This window comes from Glycine soja, chromosome 19 (assembly GCF_004193775.1).
Source record: "Glycine soja cultivar W05 chromosome 19, ASM419377v2, whole genome shotgun sequence".
NCBI classification, from domain to species: domain Eukaryota; kingdom Viridiplantae; phylum Streptophyta; class Magnoliopsida; order Fabales; family Fabaceae; genus Glycine; species Glycine soja.
Window position 1 is genome coordinate 40,550,693 of NC_041020.1, and position 24,567 is coordinate 40,575,259.

Here is a 24,567-nt window from a genome sequence, read left to right on the forward strand (position 1 = left end):
TTAGTAAATACTATTTTTGAGAAAAAAAAAAGGAATGTTTATATAATTATGTAGATTTTTGTATGAAAAAATAAAAAATATTTATTTAATACTGGTTGATGTATCAACTAGGATTAATTGGTTACTCTTTCAGGAAAATGAAGAGGACGGGGTTCTCGAATTATTTGTTCATTTTCTTTCCTCTCTCTCTCTTTCTACTACCAATGAGTGGGCCTTTAGGAAAAAGCAGAAAGAAGATCAACAAAAGCCCAGGTAGCAAGGGGGTTCTAGCCCATATACGGTAACCAAGGATGTTGAGGTGTCCGGGTGTTGCTAGGTGCACAGGCTTATTGCTTGTGCACCCAACATAGACAATAAATTTCCCAAAATGCCCTTCATACGGATCACCTGATCTAGAAGTGTTTTTTTTTTAATTTTAAAAATATATTTTATGAATTAATTTAAAATTAATGACCCAAGCAAGAGTCAAACTTGTGATTTTCATATTATTAGCATGATACTCTAACTAACTGAGCTAATAGGTCAATTATGTTATAAAATAAATAATGTTAATATATATAACAGTAAAAATTTCTAATATATATTTAATGCACATGTAAATTTAAATAATAAACTTTGTAACAATTAATTTGATATAACTTATATTTGCATGCTTTTTTTAAATTTATTAATAAAATAATTTTTTTAAATGGTAAATATTTTTTATTTATAAAAAAATATATGAATTATATAATTGGAGCAACACCCAAAATCAACCCAATTATATTAAGTTGACCATAAATGGAGGATAATTGATTCTGTTTTTTTTAATCCCACCTAACTCTTATCATATAATTAAATTTATTATTAAATATAAAATACATTATTTTTTGACTCACACAGTTTATTAAATCAATCATGATTTTTTTCTTTTTTAAGTTACTATTTTTATCTTTGTCTTGATTTTGTTTATATTTTTTCATATTAATTCAATGTTTTATTTCTGTCTAAAACAAGAATATTGTATTAGAAATTAAATTATTAATTTTATTAATCAAATATCATCTCAATTTATTTTTTTAGTGTATTTATTCATTATATATTTACAAAATTTTAGATAAAAATAAATTATTAATCAATTTTATTTTTTCAAAATATTTAAACTCAAATAACCCAACTTATTTATGACCAAGTTGGTTTGAGTCAAATTATTTTAAAAAATACACAAACTCAATTAAACCCATAAAATTTTTATCAAATTAAATATCTAAGTTTAACCAAACTCAAGCCGGATCCATAAAACACTCCTCACCAAAGATCCTCAGGCCATCTATAAAGGCTATAACTATTTCAGCTTTCCGTGGGCTACCTCAAAATATTTAGAGAAATATCAATATAATTTTACACACTTCTGAAATATATTTTTATTAAAATATAAATCTTATGTGATTTTTATTAAACATAGAGCAAAGCTCACTTTATCAAGTGCATTTAGTGAGTTTTATATCAATTTTATTCCATAATACAAATATATCCATTAATATATATATATATATATATTAACGTTTTTCAAAATATCTATGAAGACATGCTAACAAATATAGTAAGAAAATGAATTAATAAATTTCGAGCTTAACCTTTCTATTATTAGTGTAGAGGTTTTTACATTGTGATTAGTCAAAAATCATGTTATGCTATAAAATAATAAATTTATCATATATGATAATTTATTATTAGATGATAGTGTAAAAATAAATTATAATACAAATATACTCAAACTAAATTCATAAAACTTGATGCATATAATTTTAAGATATTTTCAATTACTTAAAAAGGCAGGCCATTGTTTTTATTTTTTTAATAAAATATTACTATTACTTTGTTAAATAATTTAAATTTTGTTTTATTTACCATAAGTGAATTCTAGTCAGTGAACTTCGTTTTTATTTGTTGGTAAATGCTATATTTTGTATAAAAAAAACTATTTGATAGTTAAAAATCATTAATCGAATTGTAAATTAAATTATTGAATTTTAAGTATTTAGTAAAATTATTTATTGAAATAATTGGTAAATGTAAAATGAAATAAATGAATGTATTTATATAATATTTTTCTATATAATTTTTAATTTTATTTTATGGTGAAAATATATTGTGGGGTAATTATAAATTCTTTTTAAAAAAATAATTTTGTACAAATATGAATGTTTAAATTACAATGTAAAAAATAACGGTATTTGTGCTTCTTTTTTTTTTTAAATCCTGGTTGATTGTTGATATCACACTTCAACAACAGACTATTGATACCTCACTACAACGCTTCAACTGTTTTTTGAAGTGTGATGCATTGATTATTTTGCATTATCTTTTTACAAAAAGTAAAAAATATAATTAATAAAAGGAGTGTTTTTTAGTAAGAGTACCTTAAATTGCAATAGGATTGAGGTGCTAAGCATTTCTATCTAACATTTACATGTCACCTAACCTTGAGATTTGATCTAGTAATTGGCCGATTTATTTCAAAATAAAATACTATTAATTTTGAAAAAACAAAATAAAATTAGAAATTAATTTTTACACGGACAACCAATTACATGTTTACAATTTGTCACATCACATAACTTTATTTTAATTAATTAAAAATCGTAAATGCACTATCTATGTATACTTTTGACCCCTCTGGACTCAATGTGTTGCTTTGGGAGGGTATATAATGAAAGCAAAAGGAAGCTTTGTGAATCGAAATAGGTGCAAGTAAAACAAAACGTGGTGTGTTCACAATTTTTAATCAATTAAAATAATATTACGTGATGTGACAAATTGTAGAGATATGATTGGTTGTCTGTGTAAGGACATTAATCTCTTAGAGAGATTGTGAAAGTTTTATTTATCAATTGTGGCGGCTAAGTTGTTTTTCAAAAAATACAACATTTTCTTACTGTTTCCTGATTTTTCTTGTACTGTCCAACTATTAGAGGAATCATAAACAACGAATTATCAACGCTAAAAGAGTAGATTGGTAAATTTTTTGTTGGAACGAAAAAAATATTTAATTTCTAAACATATTTAGATATATAAGTTAAAACAAAAGAGATACAAAATATTATAGTATAAAATCAAGAAAATATAACGGGAGATGTTATCATTATTAAGAATAAATATTTTATTTCGTGATATATGAACAAATTAAAAAATAAATCTTTCCGTGTTACTCCTAAAAGAATAATTTATATATATAGGAAATAATAACTATATATATATATACAATAAGTAAAAGTATATTTTTTTTAAAAAAATGTGTAAACAACTAAGTAAAATAAATTCAATAATCAGATTTTCAATCCTATTTACATTCATTAAAAAATAATCTTTTTTATGCTCAAAAGCTAACTTGTTATTCAATTATCGACAGCATTTTTTGTAATTTGTACCCAAAAAAATCAACGCAAACATTTGGCCAAAAAATAATAGTATTATAAAAAAAAGACAGGTGCTAACCAGTTATTTGCATGCGTAAAATTACGTTATTTGCAGCGAAACCCTCAATAAATTAACCAATTATTGGGGAAGCATTCCTCTCTGTCCCACTGATCGAATTATTGTCCTCTGAAGCATAATAAATACAGCCGGAAATAAATTAGGTAGCATCATATCATATCGCATAGTAAAATGGACAATGCATATATTATATGCAGCTTCTTTATTTTATTGTCACGGTCTAGAGACACATCGATACTCACATGTATTCATCCATCTAGCTTTATTACAAAATTTCTATATTGCAAAATCAACTATTTATATGCAGCTTCTTTATTTTCATGTCAGGAACACACATGTATTCATCTATCTATATTTATACAGAATAGCAATATTATTGTCAGAAAACTGCAGAGGTCCAAGTCATACACAATAGAAAATGAAGAGAAAACCGCAGAACAAGTAAGGTATCTATCAATAAACAAATGAAACTAGTAGTAGCACGGGTTGTGCACCAGAAAATAAAAGGTACGTATATTCTCATACGTACCTTTTATGAATCAGCAACTTCAGAAAACTTAGTTAAGGGGAGGGAGAAAAGGCGAAGGGGAACAGAAATCAGTAATCACTTAAGCTCAAAATCAATAGCCATTTGAGGGGGTAAAGTTCAAACTCCCATTGAGAAACTTTACTACATCTAATTAAACATGAAATCGATTAAACATAAGTTAATTTCAACTCAGCCTACAAAATTACAAATTTAACCATGAAGTTCAAAACAGAAAATCCTATGACATAATGAAATGCAAATCCACAAAATCTGGTGCTGAACAATGAAAGCAAAGCAAGCTGCTCCCTCAGTAGTTTGTGCACTATCCATGACTCAGAGCATGCAATCAGTTCTTGCAGGCAGCCTCCGGAAGAAATTCAGAGGCACTGAAGGAAGCTTGTGGCGGAACCTCGGGTGTCTCAACACATAAATTCCAGTGAAAAGGGCCACAATTTGGAATGGGGTGACATACAGTACAATTGCAGCAACCAGACAGAAAATCACAAAGAGGGCAGTGGCTCTTGGATCTCTCCAGCTGAGCAAAGACTGCAGCCTCTCCCCTTGAGTGGCCAAATCACCAACCACAGTCTGTATCCTCCCAGCAATGCTTCTAAGTCGGTCATATCGCATCCTCACAATGTCCGAAGCCCTGGTGGTTGGGAATGTGTCGAACTCTTCATCTAGTTCATCAGGGTGCGCAGAATCCGCATGAGAGAGGCGAGTGTCCATGTGAGGGGGGTGCCTTGGTCTCCATCTGTAGTACCAAACTCCAATCAAAAAGAGGTAAAGGAAGATTGTGGGTAAGATAAGCTCAGGGTACATGACCAATATTATGAACAGGATATGGATCAGCACCGTCGTGATTGGATTTTTCCAGTTGCAAATCTGGTCAAACCATTTTCCTACAGCAATTAATCCACCCAAAACCCCCATAATCCTGAAAAAGTTGGCCTTGCTTCTTCTCATACTCCACATGTGGGAACCCACATCCAGCATATATTCCACTATCTCCTTTCTCAAGGGTGGCTCAGCACGACTCAGTCTCATCGAAACAATCTGAGTAGCTTGATGCCTCAAATTGTCAAGCTGGCTAACAGTTAGTGGGTGAATATAATGCATCTTAGGCAACAAAGGTAGTGAATACATGTGCATCATATTAAGCAAAGAAGAACATGTAAACCTTACAGCCAAGTGGATTTCACCCATTTTCTTCACCCCATTTGGATTAAGAACTAGAAGTGGATAGGAATGTGTATAAACACGATCAGTCTCAAGGGTGGAAAGACGAATTCTTACCTTCCCAATTTTGGAATCTTTTGAGCCTCCAGGCTTATCACCACCATGCAAATGACAGTTATCAAATACACCAATTGTAATGACAGTGCAAGGATCAAAAACCTCCCAAGTATACTGCTCATTCCACCGGGGTGCAAAGCTGTCAATGATTGTCCTTGTCCGCACCCACTTCTGCCCATATTTCGCTACACAATAAGCATCAGTTGTCCCCTTACCATCTTTTGTTTTCATCGGCATCAAACCATGAGCACTCAATATACCCAGTTCAAGAACTCCAATACTGGACTTCCACAGCTGTTTCGCAGTTGGGCGAAGATCACTGCTGTAATGAGTTGATTCGTCTAAAACATGATAACCGCCTTCCAGACAGATCCTCATATGAATCTTGCTTGAGAACTTGATTTCCTTCTTCTTTTCCCCTTCCATAATAACAATGTGCTTTTCAATATTATACCACTTAGTATTAACAGGCTTTTGATCCAGTCTCCGATCCACCATCTGCAAAGGAATTGCACACCTCCCCAGCGACTCCTCTTTGTTAGGTGCAACTCTGTCTTCCACACTCAGAATCAGAGGCTCCTCAAATGGTTCAGCAGCCACAAACATCAAATCCTCGTTCCACATTGGATTGATGGTCCTGCTCTGAGAGATTCTAGTCCTCAAGGTCTGATTTCCCAGAGTAGCCTTCACAAAAACTTCAGGGTATCTACCCTTATCACTTGGCTGCAAGTCTTGTGCCTCTATTATATTAACCCTCAAATACCAAAGCTTAGGAGATAGATATACCTTTGATCTAATGTTTGCAAGAGCATCAGTCCCGCTAACTGTTGCAGCATCTGAGTGCCACGCTTCGGGAAACGCCTCATCAGCTTGTGTACCCATCCAAACAGCCAGCATTAGCTCCCCCTTCGCTTTGTCACCCTTTCTGTCTTCCAGCCTATACCACTGCGGTGCCAAAGGACTGTCCGGTGGAACACGCTTCGGGATCTCATTGAGGTCAAACAAGACACGACCAATGAAGTCATCCTTCACGACATCCTTGTCCTTCACAGTGACTTCCAGTATGGAGGCCTGAATGCGGTCTTTGGAGAAAGCAAAAACCTGATTCCATTCAGGATTAGACTTCTTCTCGAAGTGCCGAGTAGTGCCTTTGTAGTTCCCCAGCTTGACTTCAGTATAAGGGTCACAACTGCCAGTGACATCCTTTGCTGGCAAGTCCTTAGCCTTCACAACCCTCACATAGAGATACTGCATTTGCTCAACTAGGTCATAAGTGCTAGTGAGCTTGTCCCCAGAGACCTTTCCCCCTCCAAGGTGGGGTTTGGTCTCCTTTAACAGAAAATCTTCTGGTGGAGGCCTCTGCATCTTCTCGCTTCAAAGAATCAGAAGACCCCTTTTTTTTTTTTTCCAAATAATGGAAGCTATTGTACAACTATTTTCAAATGGTCAATGTTCCACCGCAGGAACAGTTGTGCTTTAAAAGAAATAAAAAAGCACAACGGTTCCGAGGAGCCTAAAAAACAGAAAAAACACTGTCAAATAGCCGTTACAGGCTAACAAATCGAGCCACCTAAATATTCGGGAAAACATTAAAACACAAAAAATCATAGAAGACAAGGAAAATCAAAGATAATAATTAAATGCATAAATAAACAGAGATGCAAGCATAGATCTATGGTCACACCAAGAGTGTGCAAGCTTAAATGTCTAGATCCGATTGTGTTCGGTAAAAGCACAAAATCACAAGACGAAAACACAAAGTATTTTTTATTTTTTAATGAATAAAAAAGTACAGAAAATCAATCTGAACCTAGAATGTTCCAGGGTAGCTGCCGACAGAATGTAGCATGAGATGAAGGAGGTACCACTTCAAAATTTCACACTTTCTGCATTATAAGACCCTTTATTAAACTAGTGTTCACTTATTTTCAGGAAACAAACATCGCCCTCGGTTTACTTTTGCTTCGCTTGTTTCAGCACACTTTCTTTCATACCACCTAACCCACCCACAGAAATTGTAACAAAAGAAAAAAAAAACAGAAAAACATCTACACACTGATGATAAGCAGGTTCATGTTCTTCTCATTTCAACAGATTTTCCCAGATTTTTCTTCACCAAAAAAAAAAACATTTTTTTTACCAAATGGGTGCTGGAAAAAAAATAAGCAAATAGAATTAAAAAAAAATAGAGAATTTTCAGTACCACCCAAATAATGAAGGAGAAGAAGAGAGAGAGAAATAAAGGAGAGGCTTTTAGGTTAAAGAAGTATAATGCCGAGATGTTGTTACCTTGGAGAGAAAAGGGTTTCTTCTGAAATGAAATGGGGATGGTTTGTTTCTGGATTTGAAGAAAAAGATAAGGGTGAGAGTGAAGAAGAGAGAAAAAGGGGAAGGAGAAGAGAGGAGGGTGCTTTTTGTGTTTTGGTATTTCTTTTTCCCTTTCTTTGTTGGTGTTGGTGGTGTGGGGATAGGATCTAATGAATCTATGCAAAATATACAGAGAAGGTGCTCCCTTTGCTTTTTGCACAGTGCTGGCTGAGCCTCTTTTGCTGTACAGGGAGTTGGAGTGGCGGTGGACCCGCCTCACGCGTGTGAAGGACTTCGGTCGGTACTCACACGTGTGATACTAATAAGATTTCTATATTTAATACTACTATTAACACTTAATTTATATATTTTATTACACAATTATCATTATTAAAAAAATTTTATTGCATATGTTACTATCATATTTTTTAATTTCTCCCTTTTTACTGATTCATTGAATGTGTAGCAACGTTGTACAACAGACATTTAAAATTTTATTTTTTGCATTCTCATTTTATGCATTCTCATTTTGTACTGATCTATTAAATGTATAACAACATGCTAACATGACGTGATAAGGAAGTAAAAAAAGTATTTTATTACTTAACTGTCATCATTTACATATTTTATTATATTTTTTAAAACTTTTGTGTATTTAACCATATGTTAGATGAGGATGAGTAAACATACAAAGTGGACGCTTACATGAGTTACAATCAAATGTCAAATAGAACTTACTTGGAATTTGTAAAAAAACAAAAAAAAAAAAAAACAGAACTTACTTGGCAATAAATTCTTCTTGTATCATTTCTTGCTCATAAATAAGTTTCTCTTTTTATTTTGAAAAAAGAAGGAAACACTGACTTGGCCTAGTTTAGGCTATCTGCATTGTTGGATTCTCGAAGTGAAAAGTGGATGGGGAAGGATGATAAGGATGGAATTTCAGCCTCACACTTTTGGACTACTACTATTATTTATTGACGATGCTGGCAATTGTAGTAAGCTATGCACTTTTATATTGACTGAATGAATAAAGCAAACATCAAACATGGCTCCCTGTGTGACCCACTAATGATACTTCTTTTGAACTAACTACTTCGATTGAACGAATTGAGTAGGGAGGTTTGTTCACCATTTATTTGTGCATCATCTCCGAATTGGTTACGGATTTTATTATTGTTTAAAAACTGGCGAAGAAATCAAAATTGTCATATGCATTTATTTAAAGATTTCATGTTTACACCTAGTATTTTAACTTTTTTAAGGAATTATTAGTATTTTAACTTATGCAAATACACCTCTGTCAAACAAACAAAAAAACAAATACACTTATTGTATTTATTCTTTTTTTTTTACAGACATTGTATATATTATATTATCATGAATGATTTCTTTTTTAAAAAGGGCAAATGCATATATTAAAAATAAAGCATGATTGGGCCACAAGGTGTGGCCAAGCCAAGCTATAACAGTACATGAGATCTTCTCATTACCATGAGATTACATTAAAAACACCACTCAAATATGAGTTTTCCCTTGTAAAAAAAAAAACTTATGCAAATACATGAAATAAATTCGTTTTTATACAATTATTTAATTATACAAATTAAAATCCCTTAATCAAAATAAATAAAAAAAGTAATATAAAAACATTGAATTTGATCTAAATTTGAAAATAATAGTATTAGTATAGCAATATTTTAAAGACAATGGAATTCATTAAAGCTTAAAATGAAATAAAATTTAACTTAAATTTGAAAATAATAACATACTTATAACAACAAAAATTAATCAATTTTATATAATATTATTTGTTATAAGATCATTAGGCAAATTGAACCTGTTTCATCATCCTTGTTCATTGCTAACCATTTTTGTGGTTTTCTTAAATGATATTATTAAAAACTTTGTTGATTTGTATTTAATGATCCTTATATTGCAATCAAAGTTGTAGGATTGAATTTGATGACTACAAAAGTATAGGAGATATTTATGATAGTCATGGTTAGAGTGGACAACTTCGATAGTGATGTATAGTGAATCATTTTTTTCTAGCCATCATATTAATCTTTTGATATGACATTGTCCACACCAAAATCCTAACCTCTAGCAACAAGTTTTCGCCTAGTCATCGTTTGATGCCGTCGGAGGCAATCCCCACCGGCAACAACGTTCTCTCTCCCTCTCTCTTCTTTCCTTTCCTTTGGTCACCCCTCCACCACCGATTGTAAACATCGACGACTGTCACATCTCTTCCCTTAGCAACCACAATGCCTACTCCAAATCCAAATGTTGTTTGCACCAATCCACACAATACCCCATCACCCTAACCTTGAGGGGTGGACACCATTGCTCTCCCACGTCTAGACCAATCTCTTGTGTGCACACAACAATACAACAAAAGGCAAAGAATGGTAAGACGATGATGAAAAAATGAAAATGATCAATATGCTTAATTGGCCTATGAAACAAATTAGCAAAAACTTTGTTTGAGCACTAACATATTCACAATCAAGTCGATTGAAAAATTGAAGGTTAGGGAATTAAGAAGTAAGGAGTTTAAAATTAAAATCACCATAAAAGATCGAGAAACTAGAATTGGAGGTTGAAGAGGAGGAAGCATGAAAAGATGAAGGTATGAGGTCTTGTTGTGATTGGAAATTTTGGGCAAGTAAGCACAACTCACATGAATGAAGGGAGTTGTCACCATAGTTCTATTACAAGGTGCATCAGTCGTCGGCATGATTTGCGTTAGTGGCGATTGAATAGATAATTGTCGACAGGGGTTGGGGATTTGATGTGAACTATCTTATATTAAGAAATTAATTTGACGGTTAGAAAAAAAAAATTCACTATGAATCAGTATAAAAGTAATCCACCCTAATAAATGGCCTCTATTTCAATGACATGCGTCAATGCTACAATCTAGTATGAGCCTTTGAGGGTTTGGAATAATTTATTTATGATATATTTGCTTAAATATTAATATTTTTAGTTTATTATATTTGAGGTACTTATAATTTTGGTTTTTTAATTAATAATTTGTTATTTTTTCTCTCAAAATTGCAGAATGTTATTTGTAGTTCTCAAAGTGAAATCGAGAGATAAAAATTAATAAATTTTTAGTTCTCCGAAATAAAATTAAAATTTCACTTTAGTAACCTATATTAATGTTTAATATATATAAATTTTTACTATATTGATCTTAAAAAAATCTTCACTATATGAATTATTGAGGTTGAATGAATGAGTATTTGGAAGAACTTCTAACAAACTTATTTGAGATGATAAAAATTATATATATATATATATATAATATGTTAGTAAACTTTTTAATTTATTTTAGCTGTTTAATGTTCCTATAATATGTTAGGTTGTGATCTCTATTTCCAGTCTCTTTGTAACGGTAGAATTAAGATGAAAGAATATAAGATGACACCCCAAAAATCAAAATAGTCTTTTTCAGTCAATAATCATGCACTCACGTTTTTTTTTTGTTTGAGTATGAAATAAGCAACGATTTTCAACTATTTGGAGTGTGTATTTCTGTGTTTCCTGCTCTTCACACCACATAATGCATATTAATTAATTATACGAGGAGGTTGAGGCTAGTTTTTATTCTGCCATTTTTTGAAGTACACATTATTTTTTCTTGACTCATGCTCTTCAATTTCCTTCTCTTTTGTTAATAATCCTCCGTCCTTTTATTTTGCTTTTCGTAAAATAACTGAAGCCCTATTGAGTTAAAGTAAAAAGCTGATACGGTGCAGTACTATTGAGCATTCTGCTGGAGAAAAGTGAAGAGATTGAATATGCAACCAACACAAGCTCATGCAATTATTTTCCATTGTTGGATTAACATTCAGCATAAAGTGTTTTTTTTTTAATCTCAGATTCATACTAATGCAGTGAAAATGATTGAGATCACTAATTCAGTGATTGACTGTTGGTTGTGTTTTCAGATTGCACACTTCAAGATGTGTCCATGTTCTTAATCTTACATGTGATCATGGAATGGATTGTTTCCAAATTGTACTCCGTGACTATTCTATGTACCTATTTATTTTTCAGGTGTATTATTAGCATTTCTTTGGGTGGATTTGTCACTTCCAGTAGCTATCATTTCTTTTTCTTTTCTTCAATCATTGGTTACTGCCCCCCAAAGGCTTGTGTTTATTGTAATTTCAGAATCTATGTATTTGAATCCAATTCCATTTTCATCTCCAAACCTTACTTAAAGTAAGGTCCAATTTGTTTGTGATGAGGAAGGAGATTCTTACCAGTGTATTTCTATATCATTAATTGAGATCACACTATCGTGAATATTGTTCATCTTTTTTCCATGCCTTCAAGGCAGAACAAGTTGCCAATATGAAAAGGTGCAACAAATTTTAATGGTTTCATTTTATTTAATTTGAAACCAGAAAAAAAAATACTCAATCAAGAAAGAAAAAAAAGAAATCAAAGAGAGGACCATTGTTGATAGAAATGGTCAATTGTGCTATGAAAACAACTTCTTTCCTAAATTAGCCATTGAAAACTCCTAGCATAACGGTTGGATCACTCATCAAAGTGGAATAATCAAACACCATATGAAAAGCTAGATTTACAATTTACATCACCGAATGATCCACTCCAAGCAGCAAAAGCAAAGCAGACAAAATTAAGGTCATTTCACCCTATATTTAGTAGAGGAGAAAGAAAAAGAAGGAAAAATAATTTCAAAATCTAAATCGGAGGGAAAGTGAAAAGAAATAAAAGTTGATTTTTTTTCTAGAAGTGAACTATTTTTTTCTCTAAAATATATTTTGGTTCTGATAAAGCAATGTTTGAAATTCATTTTTATAAAATTTTTAGTTTATTTTTCATCTGGTGTTATTTTTTTTGCTCGAATATAAGTTTCGATAAATCTAAATCTAGATATAATTTTTTATATAAATTATGTATATAATTAATATAAAATTTGTATATAACCGATATAAAAGAGTAATACATATAAGTCTGAAGGTTAAAACCTTACTTCAAGTAAAAATTGATATATATTTTAATTTTGTGATTGATATATATTTTAATTTTGTGAAGAAAAAAAATGAATTGAAAAATTTACAAAAATGATAACATTTTTATACTTATGAAGATGAAAAAAAAATATTTTAGTTTTTTTTTCACTTTCTCTCTAACTAGATAAAATAAAAGATATCATTATTTATGTTTTTTCCCCTTCAACTTTCATTCATTTCAAATAGACCATTAGTTTCTCTGTTTATGGGAAAATAGGTTTGTGATTACCCAGTGGACCCAAAGTCAGTAGGGGTATTTTTTAAAAATAAAAATTATTATTACCACACAATTTTAAGTTATACAGTGACAATCATGATTATAGTTTTGTTGTGATTCTTGACATCGCAGAAAATAGAAAAAAAACGTGGTTGACACAATTGTAATTGTTTTTCTGATGCTGTGGCGATAAGTCAAAATGCATTTAGTGTTGTAACTGCAATGGCATATGCAGACCACAATTCAAAGCATAGTTATCATACATATAAAAATAAAACATGATATGAAATGAAATGTAGAATTGAATAAAACATAAAAGTACCTAAAAAGCTGAAAATAGAACAAAACATAAGAAACAAAACTAGCCCATAGAAACATTGAAAAATTGGAAACAATGAGTTCAAATTATCAAAATAGAGACAGAAAAAAATAATAATACTAAATATATACTTATATTTTTCTTAAAGTCAGTGAATGCATCCGCACCCCTCATCCTATGTAGGTCCACCTATGTGTTTACCTATTCAACCAAGCAGAAAAAATAGGAATGAAAAGAAATATAGCATATGTTATAATAATAATAATAATAATAATAATAATAATAATAATAATAATAATAATAATTACTTATTTAGTCTTTAGATTATTTAAAATTTTTCAAGGTTTCTAAACTGAAAAAAGTAAGTCCCTGGGATTAGTTCATGACAACTTAAAATTGCTATAAAATGATAAGTTATGGTAGCTCTAAAAATCTCAGGATTCAATTAAAAAAAATTACATAATATTTAATTATTATTATTATTTTAGTTTATGAATCTATAGAAATTTTTTAAGTAGATTCAGGTACCAACAAAGTAATTTAACCTTGTACATATAAGATTAAATTCCACTTTTGGTACTTTTTTTTTTCAATTTGATCACCCATCTTTTAAATTTTACATTGGTCTTTTATGTTTTGAAAATGGTTCAAATAAATTTTAACTAATTTAATAATAAAAATATGTTAAAATAAGACTCATCTTAAATAATGTAGTATTTGGTTCTGAGGGCTTAAACACCAATGAAAATGAAATGATATGAAAAATGGGTGAAAGTTGATGGGCTTGGATGTTTGTTATGTATGAAATGAAGTTTTGAAAAAAATGTGATACCTCCATGCTTTTACTTTCATCTCAAAAAGAGAGTGAAAGGATAAGCTCCACTACAATACAATACATAATTTTCTTTGTTGCCACAATTGTTCCTCTTGATCCTCGCTACTTGCTAGCACCCACGTGTGGTGCCTTGTAATAGATTTGTTGTGTGGTAATCAATTATGCTGTAACCATAATCGCTTATACGGTTAGTTAGGAAATATGTTTTTTTAAAGAATAAAATAGACATTAGTTGAATCTCTATTTTTTTTACACTTTATTTTAAATATTTTATCTATTTTAAATTTCTTTCATCACAATAAAATCACCTAACTTTCTATTCTCTTTTTATTTTATTTCATTCATTTTCATTCTTCACGCTTTTAATTTTTTTTACCCCTTTATATCAAAACATAGGCTAAATTAGTGCATCAACTGAGAATCTGATTATGAGAATTGTTGCTATAGTATAAACGGATTTGACTACTTATCTGTTATTTTTTTATATTGTTACTATACTGTCCCATTAAAATAATATAATTTTATAATATTTAAAATTAAATATAACTATTAAATATTATCACATGAAAAGAGATACAGATAAGTCAAATTCAATATAAACTAAAATGGAGCCGTGCTTATTCACGATTTTTTTTTATAAAAAATCAGAAAGTAAAAGACAAATAGAGAAAAAAAAGTAAATATAAAAAAAATATTTTTATGTCCCATCAAGACGTGAGACAGATATTATATATATATATATATATATATATATATATATATATATATATATATATATATATATATTGTATGAATACTATTGATAGATGATGCCTTCAAAGTACAAATACGTTAATCTGATATCTGATCTCAGAGTTAAAAGGGGAAAGCATAAACCAAATGGTAACTGTTCCGAAACCAATAAGAATACGCCACGTACCCACACACCGATGCGGTGAACCCCACCAGAACACACCTCGCATCTCTCTTACTTGTTACCGAATCAAAGATCTGCAACTCTTTCTCTCTCTCATTTTCGCATGATTTCTCTCTCTGCGTTGCCATGACGGAACCAACGGAGCCATGCACGTCATCCTCATTGGCGAGGGACCCAACCACCGTGATTCACCCGAGGCGCGAGCCCTTCGAGCACGGCCTCTTGCCAATCCCGCGCTTCATCTTCTCCGACCCGGCGCAAACCCTAATTCCGTTGAAGCAGAAGCTTCTCGAGTTATCCTCCAATCAGCGAGTCGACTCGGCGGCAATCTCCGAGTCACTGCAGATCTCCATTGAGCACGCCAGGCTCGTACTCGATACTCTCGCCTCGGTTCTGCACTCCGACGCCGAACCTCTCGTCGCCGCCAAGCTCGACGAAATCGATTCCGTCGGCGTCGATGTCCATGATCTGGTTTTGTTCCTCTACATTCAATCCTACAAGAGGCTCCTCCCGCGAACGCACAAGGACTCCGCCGCCGTCACCGACGTCTGGCCTTCCACCTCCGCCTTCGATGGCTACTTGTCTGCTCTCTCGCCGCTTCAGGTGAATTCTCCGTTTTCCTTCGATCCTTGTATTCTCTTTGACACAATTCGATTTGTTGTTAAACGCTATTAGGCACAGGGATGCTGCTTCGGACCAATACATTGTTTAGTTCCTATAATCTTGGATCAATTTTATTACTTTCAAATTCAAACCCTTGGATTAGTTTTTTTGAGCTGGTGTTCGTTGGTTTTTTGGTTCGTTGTGATTCTTTTTTCGATTTCTGTATTAAATTGCTGACCTGTTCGTTTTGAGGGATTCTGCTGATTTGATACAAAAGATGTTAGTTCTGATGTTGAATGCTTTCCAGCTTGTGCGCAGTAACAGTCGGCGGGGTATGCCATCGCAGGTTGATGAAGAGGCGCATCAGTTGTCGTATCTGCAAAAACACCTGGCTAACATTGTGTCTCTTCTAGCACAGCCTGTGGAGGGAGAAGGCGAAGAATCGCTGGTTTGTTAATTTACTGTATGCTATTGCTATCTATGGGTTGCTGCCGATTACTTGGTTTATGGCTGCAATTCGGTAGACTCACATAGTTACACACGTGTGTGCGTGATGTGTTTGGGATCCATTCTTGTAATTTGTATACTGTTTTGGTGATGTCCCATGGAAAGTAGTTTTGCATCATTTGTTGTATGCTTTTTGTGACCAACTGTTGCTTAGCTCCTGTAAAATGATGTTGTTTATTTATTACTTAATCATATTACTTTATTGTTTGCTCATTGCTATCAATTTTGTCTAATGTCCAAACTTGATACACTGTGCATACACTGAAGACACCAGTTGTTAAGAATTTGGTAGCAGATAGGTATCATCGTAGTCAAAATCGCAATTCAGCACCTAGGATTGCATGATCCTACGATTTTTTTGGCCACGGTTGATCCCGATTGGGCCATGAATCGTAATCTTGCAGGATCGGTCTGGATTGTCGTTGAAGATCATGGAAACAGTGAATTATGTATTTCAAGTGAGCGGGATGTTCACTGGGTTTGTGGGTTGGGTTCCACAGCCCAATTATAAAAACCTGTTTCGGCACTTAAATACACGAAACCTGGCCGCTTCCCCTCTCTAAATCCCAAAACTTTATCTCTCGCTTCCTGCTTTCCCTCTCTAAATCTCTGCTTCAACCTCTTGTTTTCCTCTGCTTTGAGTCTCTGAATTTCTTGCTTCTCTTCTCTTCCACATCTCCACTGTTTCTGTACCTCTCTGCCCTGCTTCTCTTCCTCTTTTCTGTTGGACTTCTGCAGTGTTGGTTCTGCACTAAAATGTCTTCAAATCCAAGCCCAGCAGCTGCTATGCCTCTGCACTGTGTTATGCTTGATACAATCATGAACCTAATATTCCAATTCCAACTTCTACTACAGTGAAGTTTACCTAAGGTGTTACTCATCTTATTTGAGCTATAACAGATTCTGGTATCGGGAATTTTTTTTAAATATTTTATTAAATAATACCACTTTGTATTAACAGAATGGTAATAAAATTAAAGGAAAAATAATAAAAAACTACAAATATATCTTATTAGGAATTTTTTTGGTAACCATGTTATTGGTATGAAGTATCCACCGAATTTGTCGATGACTAATTTCCATCGGGGAACCTGGCTAGCCAGCTTTAGTGGGGTTCTCCCCTCCCAACCACATTTTTTCCATCCACAAGACTTTAACTTGAGACCTTACTTAAGGGGACGGAGTCTAGTATCACTTGGACCAACAACTTGTTGGTATCTTATTAGGAATTTACAAAATTAATAATAAGTAAAAAATTAAATTGTTAAGGTGTATCTCTTTTAACAAGGCTTAAATGTATTGTTCTAAATATTACACGATTTTCATTTGGTCTCCCAATTTTTAAAAGGTAATTTGGTCTTTCTAAATAAATGTTTTTCCTTATTTATTATTATTATTATACATTACACACACACACACATTAGGAGTGCTAGCAACACACTCTCTAACACACTCCTCTTAACACACTCTATCATTGGTTGAAATTTATTGAAAATTACAAAATCATGAGAGAGTCATTAAATAAGAAGTGGGGTCCACATTTCTTTTGTAATTTCCAAGAAATTTCAACAAATAAGAGAGTGTATTTAAAAAAATGTGTAAGAGAGTGTGTTGTTAGCATTTCTTATATATGTGGGTGTGTTTCATGAATTTTGTAAGATCTTACGGTCCATGTTACTATCTCATGATTTACTATCCAAGTTCTTCTTCTTGATCTTAAGTAAGATCTCAGTTTGACTACCATGATAGGTACCCATCTGTGTTACCTTCCAATATGATTGCAACTTGTTAATCTGTTTTTGTGACCTATTGTTAGCATTGCAATATCCTCTTGGGGTGCAGAAAACATAATTCTATAGTTTGTCTCACTCTTATTGATTTATTGGGACATGGGGGGTTTCATGTGAGATAAGATTCTTGTGCAAGTACCTCTATGTTGGTTGAAATTCTTGCATGCAATCCATACTTGTTTTAAGACTCATATACAATTTATCATTGACCTGTTTTGTCTTAAGAGTAAGGCTGGGGTTGTGATATGCTAAGTGAGCTTTTGGTTGAACGAGATATGGATGTGTTGACTGACAATTTGCATTAGTAATGAGTGAAATTGAGTTAGTTGATTTATATACATGTCATGCACTAGAGAGAGTTAGCATGGCTGAACCATCTCTACAGACAAGCATTTTATTTTTAGGTGAGGGATAAAAACAGGCAAGCTGGTTGTTGGCCACTTCAGCATTTCTTTGTCCCCTCACTTCTGTACACTAATTAATTAATTAATTCTTCCTCTATTTGCATTTGGCTATGGTTATAACCTTTATATGTTTGGTTGTATTTAGTAATTAGTTATCATAATAATGAAAGGATATGCTAGAGCCTAGAGTTACAGTAAGATTTACTTTATTTTACCCACCGAGGCATCACATATCACATATTTTAACATACTACCGCCTTTTCATTGGGGTATGATATATATTGTTCTAGGAAGCTGTGGATTCCCAGTTTTTTTCCTTCTTGGTGAAATCGACTTTGTAACCTAAAATCATATGGTTTGTTAAAGCAAGGAAAGATTAAGGAATTTTTTAACTTTTTTAATTTGTCTTTGATTAAATGTTCCATTGCAGCAATTTATTTTCTGTTGAATCAAATTTTATGTTTTTCTTTTAGTTAGTTGTCCTAATATTGTTTTTCTTAATTGACAGGTTTTAACCATGGATAGATTTGAGCACCTTGGGTTTCTAATTCAGTTTGGTGATAAGGGATCTGAAGGAAATTCTTTTAGTCAATCTTCTCCCTTTTTTGCAAACTCAGACCCTGATATGCCTGCTGTTCCTGTTCCTGCTGCTCAAGTTCATGATTGGCTTCTACAGAATATAGCTTCTGCTTTGGATTATATTTCTGAACGAACTTCTTCTAAGGAGAATGGCCCAGCTAGTGCCTCTGATCAGGATGTTGCTATGGCTGATGCATGCACTGCCTCAGTTAACAAGGTCTCGACAAGTACTAGAAGTGCAAGTTTCATTGAAGGGATCTCCAAATCGTCATATGTGAAGCATGCATCTGACATTAAAGGTTCCTCTGTTAAGGTTTGTTTCTTACACATCTTTCCTGGAAATAACAAAATTCTTTCACTCTTTCCCCCATCTATCCTTTCCCTCCTCCTCCTCTTTACACTACTTTGAACCAGAGGCTACTCTGGTACCCAATATAGCATCGGTCAGTGTTGCCCATCATTGCTGCTTTATCTTGGACAAATCTAGTTGTTAATATGCAATTATGCATGAAAGATTTGTACCTTGTATTCTAGTTTTTGCATTGATTTTATAACAATAGAAATACTGACATGCTGTATATAAAGTGCTGTATTATTAGTTACAATTGAATTTTGACAAATGAATTTTTCAACATCCTTTCTAGTTTCAAGCTTATTTAAGCAAGACAGATTTTAGGTCAAACATGCCTACACTCGAAAGCTTTAAAGTGAGGAATATTTTATTATCAATTATCTGTTCTCCTGGATGTTATTCAAGTAAAGGCTTTAGAGCTTGAATTAAGGTGGAATGCATATATGGCCAATGTCTTCATATTGGTATTGGTTATGTTATAGGCATATTTGAAAAGATGATATAAAAATAATGACAACCGATCAGTTTTTATTACTATTGGTTTAGTTTGGTTTTTCATGATGGGTTAGTTTTTGAGCCTCCCTACTTATGGCTCAAGCTTTTTGAATAATTAGTTCCTTTTAAAAAGATGTCAGGCTAGCTATTTTAAAGTTGTTTGAGTTCTTAAGCACTAATTTTTTCTTCTTCTCTCAATCAACATTTTATGCATCTTACTTCACGTGTTTGGAAATTGAGAGGTCACTTGAGATTATGGTTGATATATTATGCTAATAAAAGTTCTGTTTGATCATTACAGGTTCTAAATTGCCATGAGTCTGCTATATACATCTTAGCACCTTTGAGATATGCAACTGTCTATGGATGTTCAGATGCAACAATAGTTATAGGAGCAGTTGGCAAGGTAATAACTATTAGCTTTGTGTCCTGCTTTTGAAAGGGGCATGATGAGTCTATGCATGTATAAGGAACAATTATCGAATTTGTTTTTGACTTTGTACAAGACTGCATTGTTGTTAAATGATGGCCATGGTGGCTCCATGGCAGCAGTGTTATCAATGGCGGAAGGCCAAAATTCCACCATATAAACATGCCATTGTGGCCTATGGTGCCGCCATAGTGGTCCTCCCTTTGTAAATTGCCTATGGTGGTTGGCAAAAAACCCCACCATGCCATGGTGTCTATAGCGCCACCATTTAACAACACTGCATGGCAATATGTAATATGTTGTGGCTGAAATTTGATAATCTGCCATACAAAGGCTATGACATGGCCTTTTGGTATGGCAGATCATGGTGCCCACGATCCTCATGGCACCCAATGCGCTGATGGCAGAAATGACAGAAAACTTTACACAGACACACATAGAAACAGGTTCAACTGAGCCAACACATTTTCATGGTATAACTACCCAATGCTAATTTTAGTTTATATAACTCTGCTGATTTTTTGTTATTTTGTGTGTTATAGTCACCACACCTCTGCCATAGGCCACAATGTCCTTTCCCGTATTTTTATGGTGGAATTTTTGCTTGCGGTCATGAACTGCTATCCACCATTAATAACTCTGCTGGAATTTGGGAAACAATATTATTTCGTCATTTTACACGGTAATGTGACATACAAGGAAAGATGATACTGGTATGATAGCTAAGCAGTGGGCTTCAAGTGAATGAAATTTCCTTAGGATTAAAGTTCTAGTAGGTACGGGGAATGGAACTAACTCTTTCTATTAGATAGTCTTACTATTAGATATGAATTCCTGAGGATTACTCAATACTATAACAAAAATATGTTTCCAGTGAAGGTAATTGTTGCTGCCATTGTATGACACAATTTGGGAATTTTTATTCCTTCCATTTATTCATGCCTGCTGACTGGTTAACAAAAAGATACTCACAAGTACAAGGAAATGGACACTGGGACTCAAAAGAATATAAAAATTTCCTCATGTAAATCTTTTTTTTGGACAATTGTGCATCCTATTATTTTTCTCGAAGGCAGCTTAACCTTCTCATGGACTCATATTTGAGTCCCATGTGAAGTGACAGAAATTCTGATCTTTGAAAATTCTTCAATTGTGTTAAAGGAGATTGAAGTTCATGTTTGAGAATGGAAAAGAAAAGGAAAATGAAGAGATGGCAAGATGCCAATCAATCAGAAAGATTGAATGTGCAAAAGTAAAGACTTTAACTTTCTCTTGGTTGGGGGATGATAGTTGATACCCAAACTTGTTTGAATGCAATAGTGTCTTGTGCAACTTTTGGTTCATCGCAATAAATTCAATTATTCAAAAGGGATATATATATAATTTGTGAACAGCTCTTCCAGGTATATGAGAAGTGTGAGAGATGATGATTATTGCTTTATCCCCACACTTATGCTTGTAACAGTATTGTTATTACTTTGTTGATTGAAAACCATTAAATATAATGATTTTTACCTAAACTAATTGTCATCCATTTAATATAACACCTTTCAACAAGGTATTTTTAGGTGCTGGTTTTATTTATTTATAATGATTCGTCCTTCTGGACTCCCTATTCTGCATTTTACTACTATCAAAGATATAAAATTATTTACTCATCATTTTAAAAATTGTTGCTTATCTTGTGTGTTTGCGTGCTGTTTACTCTGGGTAAGAATTGGTACTGGGAGGCATTTTACTGTTCTTCTGCCTACCATTAGTATTATAATAGTTTTTAATTAACAGGAATCTTTGCTTACTTTTTTCTTTGACAGGCTGTGAGAGTAGAACACTGCGAACGAGTTCATGTAATCGTAGCAGCAAAGCGTATTTGTATTGCTAATTGTCGTGAATGTGTTTTCTTTTTGGGAGTGAACCAGCAACCTCTTATTCTTGGTGATAATCATAAACTGCAGGTGAGCTTCTTCATTCTGTTGCATGATTTATGAAGTTGGTACTTTACCCATCCAGGTTGTCTCTTACATGAGAATGTAACTATGAAATTTGGGAACCATGTTAAGGCCTCATAAAACGCTTCTGCAGAAAATTATAAAATTCATAAAACGCTTCTACAGAAAATTCAAAAAGATTGATTTGCTATATATCCTATACACTTGGACATTTTAGTCGAAACCTCTATGGATAGAGACTTTAAGGACACAATATTATGAAAAATATTCAGCTCAAATATTATAAAATGTTAAAAAACAATGCATCTCAATATTTTTTTGAAAGGTGTACTTTTAACATGTTTATGAATTGTACTTTCTTGGCTAATGAGTGTTTTCCCTGGTTAATGTTATGGATTGTACTTTGTAGGTGTACTGATATATTTTTTTTCATTAAATACTAATGTTGATTATTCAATTTTAGAACAGTGTACGCATAGTATATGACTGTTATTGATAAGGTATTTGTTATCGATAAGGTGCAGTTAATATAAGCAGAGAAAGAAACTAAAAGGTTAACTACATGATTAAGCTTAAGTGATGAAATGGATAATCCCTTAAAAGTCATCCATGATTTGTATATTTGGTGCTTTGCAAAAACAATCATTTAAGTCCGTCTTCAAAATCTAGTAACAGATTACTTAACCATTCTTTTAGATCACTACAAATATAGTATTTGTTTTTTTAGAAGGAAAAAATTGGTCTGTGGCATCTTAATTTTTGTGATCACATTTTTGGTTCTAGTGATACTAACTTCTTAGTTCTTACAATGTATGTATATTTTTCTTTTTACAAATGTCACTCTTCTCAGCTGGATTCATGGTTTGAAAACTCTTTCCTCATAATGTCAACAGGTGGCTCCCTATAATACATTTTACTCCCAATTGGAAAAGCATATGAATGAAGTTGGAATTGTGCCCACAGTTAACCGATGGGATGAGCCTCTAGCATTGGGCATGGTTGATCCCCATGATTCATTATCTCATCCAGCAGGTGTCTCTGATGTTCAAGCTGAGTCTGCTACACGGGTGGACCCTGATCAGTTCACTGATTTTGTGGTATGAATGTTTCTTTAACATTGACTTGTAAGGAAAGTAAAATAGTGGATATATGTGTGCACACATGTGTATGCGCCAGTAGATGGTATCTTTAACATTCATATATGCTTTTTCTCTGTCTGTATTGTTGTCATGCAGATTCCAAACTGGTTTGGAGGAGAGTCCACTGGGGCTACAAAAGGCAACCCATTCACGTTACCAGATGCCTATATGGTATCTCAGCATAAAAATGTATGTGTGGTATTAATTGATTTGTATATTAATTAACGATTGGATTTCCAAATCTTTTGGTGATCAAATTTTCAAAAAACTTTATTTTAAGCGAAATATGTTTTAACTACAATGAAATTGTATCTTCTTCTCTGCAGCAAAAAAATTTAGGGGAGATAAGGCACCTCTTGCGAGAAGCACCTTTAGAAGATAGTCGCAAACGAGAATTGTCATCTGCACTTCATGTCTACTTCAAGGACTGGTTATATGGTAACTATCATTTGTTGTCTTTTAGGCCCAATGTATATTAACTTTTCAATAAGTAGTCGTAGGAGATGAAAATAAAATGAATAAACTAAAATGAATCAAACTTTTTTCACAAGTTAAAATCAACTTTTACATAAGAAGTTAAAATTGATCATGCTTCTAAAAAGGAGAAATTTCAATCAGAAAGGCAATTGATGAACAGTATGTTATAAAAGGAGAAGTTTGGTACAAAGCGGGTTGCTCTAATTAATTACTATTGTCAAGAGGAAGTTAAGCAGATTTTGCTAATATTTCGTTTTCTGTTGTGGCAGCTTCAGGAAACATTCGTCAGCTTTATTGTTTACAAGGCGATTGATCTTTGTCAGACAATGGAATGGCACAGTTAATGGTATAGGAACGAGGTTTCTGGTTTCCTTTTTGTACTTCCTCTTCAATTCCTCTTGCCAATTCTATTGGCGGCATAGGTAGCTGAGATCAAATGAGGTGAATTAGAGTAAAACCTATTTATGCCGTGACATCAGCGGTGCACAGAATCAAATGAAAAATACAGTTGCTAATCTGATTGTAATATTTTTTTGTTTGTGAAAATAATTACTGTAATATTTTGTTAGCCTAAATTAATGGCTTTTGTGAAAAATTCCAGCGGCCAATATCTAGCGTAGTGTACTCTATATCTCCCAACTTCGAGTTTTTCCATTTAATTAAACTTCCCGGGATTTTCTGTTGGGTTCTCTCGCATTATGAATTCACATCGTATATTACCGCGGCTGATTTATAAGTAATTGGAGAGGATGGGTTGGAGATATAGTTTTAATTTTGCCTCAATGTACAATAGCTAACATCTGAATTTCGGAACTTACACGAAGTCATTTTCTTCTGCCGGTGGATACTGCTAAGAAGGAAATATGTGAATGGTGGTTTGGATTGG

General features: G+C 33.0%; 2 protein-coding genes across 3 annotated transcripts; one reads left to right on the top strand and one right to left on the bottom strand.

The window, feature by feature from the left end:
* Positions 1 to 4,065: 4,065 nt before the first annotated feature.
* On the bottom strand, positions 4,066 to 7,830 carry LOC114399669 (FT-interacting protein 3-like). 2 transcript variants are annotated; one of them, XM_028361877.1, is made up of 2 exons: positions 7,592 to 7,830; positions 4,066 to 6,815 (listed from the first exon to the last, which is right to left on the bottom strand). In XM_028361877.1, the coding sequence occupies exon 2, from the start codon at positions 6,665 to 6,667 to the stop codon at positions 4,340 to 4,342; it is 2,328 nt and encodes a 775-aa protein (XP_028217678.1). In that variant the 5' UTR covers positions 6,668 to 6,815; positions 7,592 to 7,830; the 3' UTR covers positions 4,066 to 4,339. The 2 variants fall into 2 exon arrangements, with proteins under 2 accessions (XP_028217678.1, XP_028217679.1); XM_028361878.1 differs by lacking the exon at positions 7,592 to 7,830 and adding an exon at positions 7,113 to 7,415.
* Positions 7,831 to 14,934: 7,104 nt separating this feature from the next.
* LOC114400028 (TBCC domain-containing protein 1-like) lies at positions 14,935 to 24,289 on the top strand. Its single transcript, XM_028362270.1, has 9 exons — positions 14,935 to 15,559; positions 15,867 to 16,007; positions 18,769 to 19,152; positions 19,988 to 20,092; positions 21,931 to 22,071; positions 22,959 to 23,162; positions 23,301 to 23,393; positions 23,531 to 23,642; positions 23,951 to 24,289. The coding sequence occupies exons 1-9, from the start codon at positions 15,083 to 15,085 to the stop codon at positions 23,992 to 23,994; spliced, it is 1,701 nt and encodes a 566-aa protein (XP_028218071.1). The 5' UTR covers positions 14,935 to 15,082; the 3' UTR covers positions 23,995 to 24,289.
* Positions 24,290 to 24,567: the final 278 nt, after the last annotated feature.

Excerpts from the sequence above, each read along its gene's own strand:
- LOC114399669 (XM_028361877.1), bottom strand. The coding sequence starts at position 6,667 with ATGCAGAGGCCTCCACCAGAAGATTTTCTGTTAAAGGAGACCAAACCC.
- LOC114400028 (XM_028362270.1), top strand. The coding sequence starts at position 15,083 with ATGACGGAACCAACGGAGCCATGCACGTCATCCTCATTGGCGAGGGAC. Across the intron at positions 15,560-15,866 it reads CTGCTCTCTCGCCGCTTCAG|CTTGTGCGCAGTAACAGTCG; the intron begins GTGAATTCTCCG and ends AATGCTTTCCAG. Across the intron at positions 22,072-22,958 it reads GTGATAATCATAAACTGCAG|GTGGCTCCCTATAATACATT; the intron begins GTGAGCTTCTTC and ends TAATGTCAACAG.